Source organism: Manacus vitellinus, unplaced genomic scaffold (genome assembly GCF_001715985.3).
Source record: "Manacus vitellinus isolate BGI_N305 unplaced genomic scaffold, ASM171598v3 scaffold_5_pilon, whole genome shotgun sequence".
Classification (NCBI taxonomy): Eukaryota; Metazoa; Chordata; class Aves; order Passeriformes; family Pipridae; genus Manacus; species Manacus vitellinus.
In genome coordinates, this window is record NW_021940682.1 from 43,237,805 (window position 1) to 43,251,309 (window position 13,505).

Sequence of the window (13,505 nt, forward strand, 5' to 3'; positions counted from 1 at the left end):
GAAGAAAACAAAAACCTGTTTTCAGTAACCAAACTTAAAATTATGAAGTCTAATTAGATTCTTTGCCCCTGTCACTGAAACGAGAACATAAGGGGCAGGGAGGCCTTCAAATAGTATCCATCTTACTGTGGACTTACAGCTAAAAACATAAAAAAGCTAGGAAAAAGAAATACTATTATTATTATTATTATTATTATTATTATTATTATACAAGTAATATATAAAAAATAAGCCAAATAATGAAAACAAAAAAATTAAGTGCATAAGTTATATTATTATTTTTATTTCCTTAATAATTTATGCTGATATTAGTTGCACACATTTACTGAAATAAGTTTTCATAATCAGATGACATAACCAGTAACAGAATATATATAACCAGCAGTGTTTTTAAAATTAATACTGCATTTTCCCCCCAGTGTATCTCAGAGTTTCCTCTTCATTTATCTGCCAAGTTCAGCAAGTCTTCCATGGAGCAACTGATGATAAACATCAAAAATAGCACTGCATGTCCTACACTGCTATGGAACAATGGAACTGAATTAAAGCTGCCCTAGAACCTTAAACAAAATTTCCTTCCTTTCAAGAGCATTTGTTCCTCTGATTGATTTCCTTTTCCACATATATGAAAATAGTTTCAACAGATGTTGACAGGTTCATATTAATATTTTCTCTTGACATATGAATTAGGGAGTGGTTTTCTGAAACTAACCAGAACAGAAGATGAGGCAGTAAAAATGTATTTTATATGTTATGTTAAAGACGAGGGTGAGCCCTTCATTCTAAATAAAACTGAAAGGGTAATAGTTGTTTCTTTTTTTTTAAGAGGAAGATGGCTGAAAGAGAATAGGCTTATAAATCTTCTTCAGTGGTATTATACAGTTTCTTGAAATGATTTGTTGGAGCTACTCAACTAAGCAAAAAACATTTGAAAATTATAGGCCAATATTTTGTCAGGAAGTATCACTGTTTGATACTCTGATTATCTAACCGCCCAGACATTTATTTCTGAAAATAATACAGATTTTCATACTCATAATGAGCCTCAACTGATAGAAGAGACTTGAGCTCTCTGGTTACTTTAAATAACCATTTGTCATCTTGACTTTTTTCCAGGTTCAAATTTATAGTTCAAATTCATGCAAATCGATTCATAATTCGTTGCATGGAAATCCGTCAGCCATTCTTCTGAAGAACTGAAGGAAATCTGATTTCATCTCTAATCAAAAAGAGCACTTTAGCCTCCATGCTTAGCAGTTAAAAAGCTTCTTCAGCTCAGTAACAAAACATACCAAAAGCATAGCAGTAAAACTTTTACTAAATCAATGTGTTTCTTTTTAATTTAGAGCATTTAGATTTTCATATTTTCACGCTATCAAAATCTGAGTTAAAATACCATCCCACATTACTGCATTGAAATTGAATTATTAACAGCCTTTAATTATTTTAATGAAAAAATACACAAAGTATGCATTTACTGTGCCATCATCAGACACAGTAAACACGGGTGCTCAAAGAGAAAGGGCTGTTAACTAATTCCATATCCTTCTATGATAAGGTCAACCACTTAGTGTATGAAGGGAAGGTGATGGACGTAGTTTTTCTGGATTTTAGTAAGGCTTTTGATACTGTCTCTCACAGCATCCTTCTGGACAAGTTCTCCAGCTGTGGGATGAGTGGGTTCACAGTGTGCTGGGTGAAGAACTGCCTGAAGTGTTGTAGTGAATGGGGTTACATCTGGCTGGTGTCCAGTCACCAGTGGTATTACTCAGGGCTCAATCCTACGGCCGGCTCTGTTCCATATATTCATCAATTATCTGTATGCAGGAGACAAATGGACCATTACAAAGTTTGCTGATGATACCAAACTGGGAAATGCTGTTGACTGTCTTGAGGACAACAGGCCTTGCAGAGGGACCTAGATAGACTGGAACATTGGGCCATGATTAATAGTAATTTAACAAGTCCAAAAGCCAGATTCTGCACCTGGGATGGAGTGACACCAGGCACAAGCATAAACTGGGGCAGGAGGGTCTGGAGAGCAGCCCTGCAGAGAAGGATCTGGGCATGCTGCCTGACAGCAGGATCAACATAAATCAGCAGCATGTGCCTGGGCAGCCAAAGAGGACAAATTCCATCTTGGGGTTCATCAAACACAGCACCACCAGCTGAGCAAAAGGGGTGATTATCTTGCTCTATTTAGCATAGGAGCAGCCTCACCTGGAGTGCTGTGTGCAGTTCTGGGCCCCATGGCTTAAGAAGGATGTGAAGGTCCTTGAATGTGACCAGAGGAGGACAACAAAGCTGGTGAAAGGACTGGAGGGAATGTCCTGTGAGGAGTGGCCAGGGACTTTGGGTTTATCAAGTTTGGAGAAAAGGAGGCTAAAGGGTGACCTCGTCGCTCTGTACAGCTTCCAGAGGAGGGGGAGGGGAGAGGGAGGGGCTGATCTCTTCTCCTTGGGATCCAGTGAGAGGATGTGTGCGAATGGTTCAAAGCTGTGCAGGGAAAGTTTAGACTGGACATTAGGAAGCACTTCTTTACCGAGAGCATGTTCAAACACTGGAACAGGCTTCCTAGAGAGGTGGTTGATGCCCCAAGCTTGTCAGCGTTTAAGAGGCATTTGGACAATGCCCTTGAAAACACGTTTTAACTTTTGTTCAGCCATGAAGTGATCATTGTTGGTCCCTTTCAACTGAACTAGTCTAATCTATTTACAATATAGATTTATTTGAGGTAGATTAAGGGGATTCCATGTTTTCAAATTATTTTCAGTATTCAACTGAAGGTAATTTGTGAGAGCAATATATATTACCTTCAAGAAGAATTTTATTCTTGCTACAACCTCTAGTGAAGAAGCTGAATGAACAAATACATGTAATTAATAATTTTGATTGCTAGACTGGAACATTTTAAAGTACACACAATGCTCACCCCACATTGTACATTTTGGATTTTATGCTGTTTATTGAAACTTCAAAGCAATTTTCCAGCTAGAATTCCCTTTGCAAACACCAAGAGAGTTACTAGTTTAAAAACTTTCATATAGCAGTCTATACTTTCACAATATGTAGCTAAAATTTTACTTTGCTATTTCAGAGAGAATTCTCTATAATCACTGTTGCTCTATTTTATCAAATTTTCCATTTATTCATAAAAATAGAATGCTGGCTTTAATAAGAGACCTAGTGCTAAGTATTTTTACTACACTGCCAGAGCTTCTAAGATGTCTCTGTCTGGGAGAGCAGCAGGTGGAAAGATCAGTCCACCAGTCACAACAGCATCAAAACAGGGCAGGAGGGAGAAAAGCATGGGAACACATCCACCCAAGCATAATGAAAGTAATTGCTGCTGTATGAATATTTTCACAGGTGTTGAAAAGGACCCCAATCAAATCTCGTCTTATTCATAATTATTTTTTACAAATTGCTATCATAATTTTTGGAAGAATCAAGAATAAACCTTATACATTTTTTCTTTAGCAACAGTAACATGAAGAGACACACAAACCAAGCTGTATTCAGCTGCACTTTAGTGTTGCTTCAGCAAAATTAACTGTACCATTTATTAGCTTAAAGGAAATATCCTATACTTAGTTCCCTTAACTAAGAAATGGAAAATTTCAGCTAACATAATAATACAGATAGGATGACCCAGTTACATTTCTCATTGTCAGCAATGTGAGTAATGATGGCAAACAGATAGAATATTTTAAATAAGTCACTCTAAAAACAAAGGCACATCTGTATAATTCACAAAGATCACAGAAAAGGAGAAACAGTTACATCAATATGATGTTGGAAATTTTTATTATTATTTTTAAAAATATTGTGTGTATCTGTCTCTACTCACTTTATGTTGGATTACGCAGAAAGATCAAACGAGGGTAGGAGGAATCAAGTGGGAAAGGCAAAGTAATTATCCAAATAAGAAATCAGCAGAATACTTTCAGCTAAATTAATAGTTACATGCCTGCCAACAATAAAGATATTCTGATCTTATGTGAAAAACAAAAAGAGACTATGATCAGTTTAAGAGTCGCTGCTGGAATGAAGAGTGAAAAGGATGTTAGCAGTGCAAGGCCATAATGTTTTCATGGTAGAAAACAAGCCTCATAGTTTCATGCTTGTAGTCTCCAATTTTAGTACAGCCTGGAATAAGGATATTTACCTCAGTAGTAATCTTAAGCTTAGTTAAAAAAACACAGATAGAGGACTGATTTAATATGGTTTACCAAAAGTTTTGCTTTGTTCAGTGCTTAATGTCCCCTTTTGGCAAATAGGAAATAACTACCATAAGAAGTGATATAACACAACTGAAAACCAATTTTGTCAGCTATTTCTAGAAGAGGCCCTTATATGCATCAAAATATCAGGATCATTCAGATCATCCAAGTTAATCAGTCCAGGGACTGCTGCTCCTACAGTCCCAACATCTTTTGGAAAAGGTGAGACTTGGTTCCATTATAACGAAGTGTATGCTTACACAACTATTACTACAAAACCCACTGAATATAAGAAAAGCAAATACAATGCAATACAAACTAACACAAATACAATATATAAACCAGGATCAAATAGGAGCAAATCAAAATTTGAACACTAAGGTTGTATCAAACAACACTTTTTCAATTAGGTTCAAAGAGCATGCTACATTACTTTAAAACTTGAAATAAACCACAGATAAGGAAACTATTCCAAACTAAGTACTTCCAAACTAATCATTTAATCTACTAAACTGTCTGAGGTTTATCCCTATTTCATTCTTTCCTTGCAATCAATATTAAATAGCTTGCAATAGTGAAATACTACTTTTTCAAAGACATGTTCAGAAAAGTACAGTAAACCATTATTAAGAAAGTAAAAGCTCTAATCATAACCAGACTCATTGAACAGGTAAAGACAAACTACATTTAGGAGCAGAGAAAATGCCTGTGCAACCACCATTAAATCAATAAACCAAAAGTAGTAATCAGATGAGAAAGGATACAATCTGCAGATCATTAACTCCAAAATATTTATTAAAAATTATTTTTAGGCGAAGAAATTGCAATATGCAAAAACGACAACGCAAACAAGGCATTATCTGACTTCTGTTTCATGCTTCACTTCTGCCACCATGGCCAACAACTGCCACCATACTATCTACAACAATAACCTTCTGTTATACAGAGTGTAACATCTACTGCTCCTCCTTCTACATGGTTATTATTTTTCAAAGACACCTGCTACAAAACAGGCTGCCTTACCGGCTGCCAGAAACCTCTAAAGCCACCTTCTGTGTGCTCTTAGATCCACTCTGCATGGGATTTATACATAGAGGAGAAGCTCAGATTTGCATTTTAAATTCACAATTTAGCATAATTACTGCAAGTAAGGGTCTTCATAATTTATAGGTGCTGTAGCTCCCTTTGACAGATTACGCTTAATATCCATGTAATTTTTCTACCTATCAGTCAAGTTGAGAACAACTAAACTATAAAGATTTATTTCATTTTTCCTGATAGCTCCTAGAGCTCTCTCCTTCTAATCCAAAAATTCATTCTAGAAGTACTAAGTCTTAAAGTCTTGCTGACTCTGTGCAGTAGTTCAGGATAAAAACTTTATTCATACGCAACTGACAATTATTGTGTTGATAATAATTCTATTTTGATATCTAACTTAAAAATTACAGGCACAACCAAGTATCACACCATGACAAGATGCAGAAGAGAACAAATAACATTAAAAGGATATGGAAGCTCTAACTGATAAATCAAATTTTTTTAACTAACATCTCAACCTACAGTAGACAGAAGTCTGTCTTGACCAAGTAAAGGAAACCAGTTTGCTAGACAAAACTTAGTGGAAAGTAGATAGGTCAAAGTAGAGAAGGGCAGTTTGCAAAAATCTACAGCTCTCCTTCCAATAATTTGCAAATATCTACAGCTCTCCTTCCAAAATTACCTTTTTTTTCCCAGGAAAAATAAAATTTCATTATTGAAAATCCAGAGCTGGGCATGAAAGGCCCCATGTTTTTGCACTGAAATTCCAGTATCATTCTCACTTAGCCCCCAAAAATCTAACTTAGTTACACAGTATACTGTTATAATACACTATGATATGCTCAGAGTGTCTTTTTAAATATTGCTTGATCTTCACATATGCTTACAGAATTGCAAAAGTGGTATAGAAATATGCACACTTGACAGTTACCATCAAAATAGTTCATGTTTTCAATGAAATTAAAACAAAACTATACTGTTCAGTGTTTAATCATTGTCAGCCAAAATTGAAAGATGAGTTCACTAATAAAAGCCTTCCACAATGCACATCTCAGGACTTGAAAGAAAATTCCTTTGGGGGGAAAGAGACTCCAGAAGAGCATTTTGCAATGACCTAACTGGCAGTTTCACAAGCCAGGTCTTGAATTCAAGAATTATCATAACGGTAGAAAACACTGGGGAATTTCTGGTTTTAGAAAGTGAACAGAGAGATATCAAGTTTAAGGGTTTTTTTAAATCTATACCAAATCAACTCATATTTCATACTATATTTACACAAAAAAACCTGGAAAAGGGAATTTCTAGGTACACAGTGACTGTTGTCCATATCAGCAGGTAGTGCAGCACAACAGCAACAAGTTTGCAGAGCCACATAATTGGCCCTTGAATGTGCCTATGGTCCTGCCTTTTGGAAGAAGGTCTTAGGACTAACTCTGCTCTCAGTTCAGCTTACAGAGTCTGAGGCAAATCTGTGAGGCAAATCAAAGCAAAGTTAGGTGAGAACAATGGACTGAGCTTCTTCTAAAGCACACTTTCGGTTGGAATGCTAAGTTCATTCACACACACTTGTTATACAGATATGTAAAAAACAGCCTTTATCATAATAAACTCTAACATCTTATAAGCTACCCATATCACTATAATTTTCTAATAGAAGCAAAAGAAAAGAAACATTTTATCTGTTGTTTCAAAATGCAATACTTTACAAAATCGACATTCAATTTGATTATATATATTTTTTCTAAAATTAGAGCATGGTTTATAAGTTATATTGGATGATACCATTATAACCTTGCTAATGGAATGTCTTTTCACTGCAACTAGTCACTTAGAAAATTTCTGAAACAACCTGATCATTCCAAAACAAATGATCCTCCTAAAAAGTATTAAACCCCTTTTTTGGAAAACTTGTGTTAAACTACTAAATTTCTCAGGCAATTGCATACTGATATCCCAGTAGTTCTAAAATGATTAACAGGAGAGCTGGAACCTAAAAACTGGCATTTAACACACTATGCATTATCTACTTCAAAGAAACACTGTGCAAATCTAAACAGATTACTACACAGTAATCACTATACTCTCTTAAAAGCTGTTTATCCTTACTTTTAAATCTTGCATTTGTAGGCTGCAAGCTTTTTAAATAAAGCTAATATAATGGGTTATTAAACTTAAATGTGTCTATGAGGTATTGTTACAGGATGCATTAATTCCTGTCTTTTGACCTATTTCATTACTTTAATATTTGTAGCTTCATTAGAAAATTGAACCATTGCTCCTCAAGAACTCAGATGCTTTACTAGGGTAATTATTATTTTATATGGATTTTCTACTTGGACATAATATAGAAACCATGATTCATTTCCAGCTCTACTGATTAAGCTGCAGGCCTGTTAAAATGCTTAGATTCAGGGAGATAAAATTCAGACAGAACTAACTTCCACGGCAGAGATCTTTCTCTTCTTATCTTTTTATAAATTTATATAGTCTAACTTAAATTCTCTGAGCAGTTAAACAGGCAAAGTCTGATTTTCCCTAACTCTGTATCTGCAGTTGCTACACAGTGCTCAAAAAAAGACAGCACAAATATCTGCCTTTCCTTCAGCTAAGGCCTTAATAACATTATAAATTTTCTTACTCAGCTGCCTGATTTTACGATACTACCTACTTCTGAAATGCTTGGCATTTTGTCAGATTTTGCAAAAACTGGGTAAAAGATTAAACAGGTGTTGGTAGAAACACATACATAGAAGATAAGCTTTCATGTCTTAGGAAGTTACAGCAGAAATTAAATACAGTAGGACTTTACAACATTGAAGAAACACCTACAACCAAGTTCACCTTGCCATTCACATACTGTCCTTCTGACTTGGCCATGACATACACACAACCTGTTGATCTGGATCTCGCTTAAGCTCAGAGGAAGATATTGCTCCGCAGTAATGTCGTTGATATTGTAGTTAATTTTAATTAAACAAAAATATATCCATCGTTGGTACTGGCAGTTGTTTTAGACATTTTTTTATTTCATTAGTGATTTTCCCATCAATCAAAAAAGTTGTTCTAAATCCATGCAATGTGGTATATTAAAGAATCTAGTATGGTAAGAATTTGCATTTTTTTGTTTACGTTAATTAATGTATACCATAGAAGCAAGTATACATTTTCAATTTACCATTCAACACCTAATGAAATCTACATAGGTAAATAAAATTATTTTTACAATAAACAGAAATCCAAACTGAATGGAGCTTTATAATTTTAGATGAAAAATAACCTACTCATGATTTAACTTTATGAGAGAATTACCACTAAAAGTAGCATTTAGTATTTAGTAAGTTAGCTTGACAGCTAACACTAGCACATCATTTCTTCACATGCTCCTCTAGAGCAAGCAGCTACAACCACCACTTTTCAGCTGGATAAAAAATAACAAAAAATGAATGCTGTATTTGAGATCACAGTTGTGGGAGGCCAGACCTGTGCTTTGATGAGGCGGCCACATTACTACCACATTAGGAATACATTATCTCCTTATTACAGGCAGACAGTTTATTTGGATAATTGAGACAGATGAAGGCAGCAGCTACAGTTAAGTCTCCCTCCTTTTTTAACTATATGCACTCCCAATAGCAATTAATCAGCAAGTTATTTCTCATCAATGAAATAACTTCAATGATTTAAATGTTAATCTGAATCTAAATTTAATTGCAGTGGAACCATGGTCATGAAGTTAGTAATATACAGAAATAACAGCTTCAAAAAAAGAAGTAGAGCGCTAATGAGAAAGATTTACACAAAGATTTACACGAAGATCACCTCCTTTGAGGTGAATCCTGATGCCATTCTCCACAGTAAATTAACTGTTCACTTGGAGAATGAAGCTGGAAATTTGACCCTAAGCATGAGAATATTATAAATGAACATCAGTGTCTTGTGAAAACATGAAAGTAAACAGATGTCATCTGCATATTTCTTACAAATGCGGTTTGATTTTGAAGTTTTGGTTTTGTTTCAAAAGTGGTCTTCAAGGTATCAAAACCTTACATAAAATACCATGGAAACTGCAATACATTATGAAAAAAGACACAATAAAAAGAGTTAATTGTTATATGTGACACTGGGTTTGATTCTTTCTAATTTATCCTGCGGCACAAATTCCAGTGCCCTAATAAAAACCAACACTCTAAACTTTACTAACTAAACTTATCTTCCCTCCCCACTCCCACCCTGCCTCCAGGATGACTATGATTTCTTCCTATAATGTCAAACTGCTGGCCTTTCTAACTTTTAATTTTTTATTTTTTTATTTACACAGAATAGGCAGAATGGACACTCTGCACTCTGAGCAATACCCAGTGGATAGACTTGAAATTTCCTAGTTCAGTCTTTTCAAAGTCAAGTAACAAACTCTGAAGCATTTCTTCTTTACTCTCACTGGACTGCACCCTTTTGAAACTAAGCTTTAAATAGGCAGGAAAAAGTTATGCAACATCTTAAAAGTGCTAAATGAGAAGTTAGTAGGCATTTTCTCTGATGTAGACTGTGATGATATGACATGTATACCAAGAAAAAAAAACCCTTTGGCAATGTAAGAACCATGTCCCTATAAGACTCAGCCTGAAAAGAAATCCTACCAATGGAAACTGAAGGTAGGCGTGGGGTTTTTTTTACATAACTGGCTTTCTAGACAGAGAAAAAAACCCACAAGATCTGCCTCAGATCTTCGGTAAAGCACATGATACAGATTCACAAAATTAGTGATGTGGTAAACAAGAGAGATCAGTGTAAGAATTTATATAGTGGAAAAGGACAGACTAATACAGACTAAGTGCAAATTAAGAGTAGTACCATGTGAGTCAGTCTTCTATTATATTCACTATTATCAGCTCTTACCAGCTCTTTCGTGATCAGTCAAGGCTGATTACCTTTTGTGCCAAAACTTTTCAGAAGAGGTACTTACAATAGATATATAAGTACTATTTATTGCACAATTTTTACAAATGCTCTGTGAAACCCTGCAAAATTAGTATACAGATAAGGGCACACACATTTAGGAATGATGTAGTTAAGCTTACATCATTATTGAGAAAAATCTGAAATGACACCACAAGAATGAACAGAGGATGAACAGCTTTTAAGAGAAGATTAAAAGATCCAGTTCTGTAGTCTTGGAGACTATATAAAAAGACCATATAAAAACTGCTCAATAAATGTATATGCCAGTGACTTTAAGCTGACAGGAGGATCACCTAAGAGGAAAAGAAAACATACACATTCTCTAGTATAGGGTTGGAAATTTTCAGGCTGTGACCTGTCATAGAAATTAGGCTTTGAAACAGCCCTGAACTACTAGTAGGATTACAAAAACCCCACAACAAACCAACTCCTGCAAAAATACTCACAAACTTTTCCTAACTTTGAAACAGACCTTCATCTCTTTTTGAAACAACAACTTAAGTCTTTTCTCTTATATGAAAGCCATTTCTTTCTTGCTTCAAGGATATGCAAACTATGTATGCCAATGTATTGAAGCAAATCAAAGTACCAAATTTGACACAATTCCAATGGAATTCTCTTGTTACACACTTTTATAAAAGTGTATAACTGTACTTGGCTATCTAGTTGCTTACTTTGTGTGCTACTTGGAGACACTAACTTGCTAATACTGCAGACTTGTGCCTTCCCAAATAAGAAGCCAGAAGATCCGAAAGGATTATACTACAACATATCAGTCAACAGTTCTTCAGCAGGTATAACTTCCAAGTTTCCCAGTACTAGTGCAGGTAGCCAGGCAAGCCTTCAGGAAGATTTGAGTTACACATGGACTTTGTTTAGAGGAACTGAAAATTGACATGCAGGAAAAGAAAAAAAAAAACCAACAAACCAACCAAAAAACCCTAACCCCCCAATTTTCAGCACTTATATACCTCATGTGAAATTGACCTACTTTTTATATTAATCTGTATTAATCATCAAAACCCACTGCGTACATACTACCCATTTCAGCAGGTGCATGTGAATCTCATACAGACTTTTTTATTCCTGGGACTGTGCATGTTTAATGTTTACTATCATGAAATGTTTACTGCATTTTTCTTTTTTTCCCCTTTTTTTTCTCCTCCCTTTTGCTCAATTTCAACACATACATTCTTTGGTATGTAGTGCAGCAGCTTGTTCATGAATATATACTATAGAAAATTGCCTGAATATAATCTCTGCATTCCTTCAAAGTTAGAAGAGTCAAAAAAAAAAAAAAGATTCTGGATGTGGTGTGTACACTGTTTCCCTTCCACAAAACCTTAACTGGTAGGCAGGGAAAATAAAAAATCCTAGGCCAGGCAAATGAGCTGTGAAATTGTAAAACAGCTAGATGAAAAGGCAGTGCATTTTAACATATGCATATAACTGAAGGCCAAACACCAAATAATTTCAAAATACAGTAATCCCCCAGAAGAATATTGCTTCCAGTGTCTTATTGTTACTACAAAATGAAAATTGTATTTTATAAGAGAGGTTTATACCCGTAAAGTCTTCACTTATTAATGCAAGTACATCAATGACAGCTAGTTTAAAGCTCTATTTGCAACAAGAGATCTGAATCCATCACAAAACAACTTAAAACTGAATAAAAATGCATTTACAATTGTTACTGTGACATTACAACTGAAAAATGTTCCCACACTGCTTGATAATCATTACACATATTAATAAAAGCTAGTATTAGATATATGTTATTATACTGAGGTTTTACTTTACAATATCTTAAAGGGCACAATTTCCCTCTGTCCTCTGAAGTTATAAATATTTTCAAACCATGTAAGACTCTTTTTCTCCCTAAACATATAGTTTGTTTAGCAGGTCTGTTAAATTTTACTCTGCTACAGATTGACTTTAAAATCAATACAGTCACTAAAAAAATCATATTTTGATTAAAAGACAGTTTTGTTTGTACATTTCCAGTCAACTTTCTAAGCTGCCTTTCAGACTGCAACCTTCTGAAGAAGAAAACTAACCTTTACAGGCACCTAACACAGTAAAAATCCTACCAAATCTTGCAAGTGCAGTTAAGAGTATATATCTCATATTTCACCTTTTATTAAAAAACAGAGGCAAACAAAAAAAAAAACCCACAAAACTTTTTCCCTAAGTGGATGTGACTATCTGATTTTGTCCTTCCTTCCATCTCACAGAAAATGAAAGCACTGAATAGAGCAATACAATCAAATACAGACCATTAGAACAAATTATGAATGGACTGAATTTTCCTTTGAAGATATTCCTTCCTTTCACAAATAAAGAGTCTAGAATATAAAAGATTTTAAAGAGGAAGTAATTTTGCAGTTTTTTCACTTATTTCTTTGAAATTTTTTTGACATTTTATAGAAAATTACATAGAATTACTGAACGGCAACAATTAAACAAGAACATATTTTGTGATTACTGAGATTTACTCAAACTAAAACTTTAAAATCACAATTTACTCTTCCACTAATAATATTCTGTGTACAATACAAGGGAAGCGGCAAAAGAGAATTTAAAATAAAGCCAAAACCCAAATGACGACAACCCAGTAACTTACCCGCAAGGCTTCAATCACAAGGTCTCGTGCTTCTAGTTCTCCTTCCATTATACTCAAAAGCATTCGCAATTCTGCCTTGCTCAGGTTATCCACATCAAACTCTCTTGTCTGTAAGAAATAAAACACTGATAAGCACACTGACTACTACAACAGTTACTGCAGATTTGAAACCCAGATATACGAGCATCCATCTATAGATGTCAAAAGTTGAGGTGTCTTTATGTGTACTATATAAAGTCAAAATTAACAGCAAATAGTCCGATTCTTTTTATTTGAAGGGAAGAAATTAAAGCTTCCCGTATGATATTGTTTCAAACTGCACTGCTGCAAGGAATCGATCCTGCAAAGTTTTGCGAATGGTAAGGGTGACATGGTAAAGCAGCTAACTTTGTGACTGACAATTCCTGTATGCAGCTTCACAGAGGCTGAAACAATTCAGCAGACCTGAAATAGCATATCAGGGAGAAAGGTAAGAGAAAAGGAAAGGACCTTAACCACAGCACGCCTAATCCACCTGTGCAAACAGCTACCAAGTCATCACCATATACTGGCCTGATTATGAATTTCTGAAGCACAATTTGTGAAAAGACAAGAAATCTTATGTGTAGGCTTTATTTTCAGTCCTATTTCTGTGGATGAAGGGAACAGTTCAGGTTTAAGAG

At 35.0% G+C, this 13,505-nt stretch overlaps 1 protein-coding gene across 1 annotated transcript in view; it reads right to left on the reverse strand.

Moving 5' to 3' along the window:
• The window catches only part of CTTNBP2 (cortactin binding protein 2), a 68,526-nt gene extending 55,580 nt beyond the window's left edge, over window positions 1–12,946 (reverse strand). Inside the window, exon 1 of the mRNA XM_025895966.1 lies at window positions 12,844–12,946. Within this exon, the coding sequence (XP_025751751.1) occupies window positions 12,844–12,906 (63 nt within the window). The 5' untranslated portion in view covers window positions 12,907–12,946. The remainder of the gene's footprint in view (window positions 1–12,843) is intronic.
• Window positions 12,947–13,505: the final 559 nt, after the last annotated feature.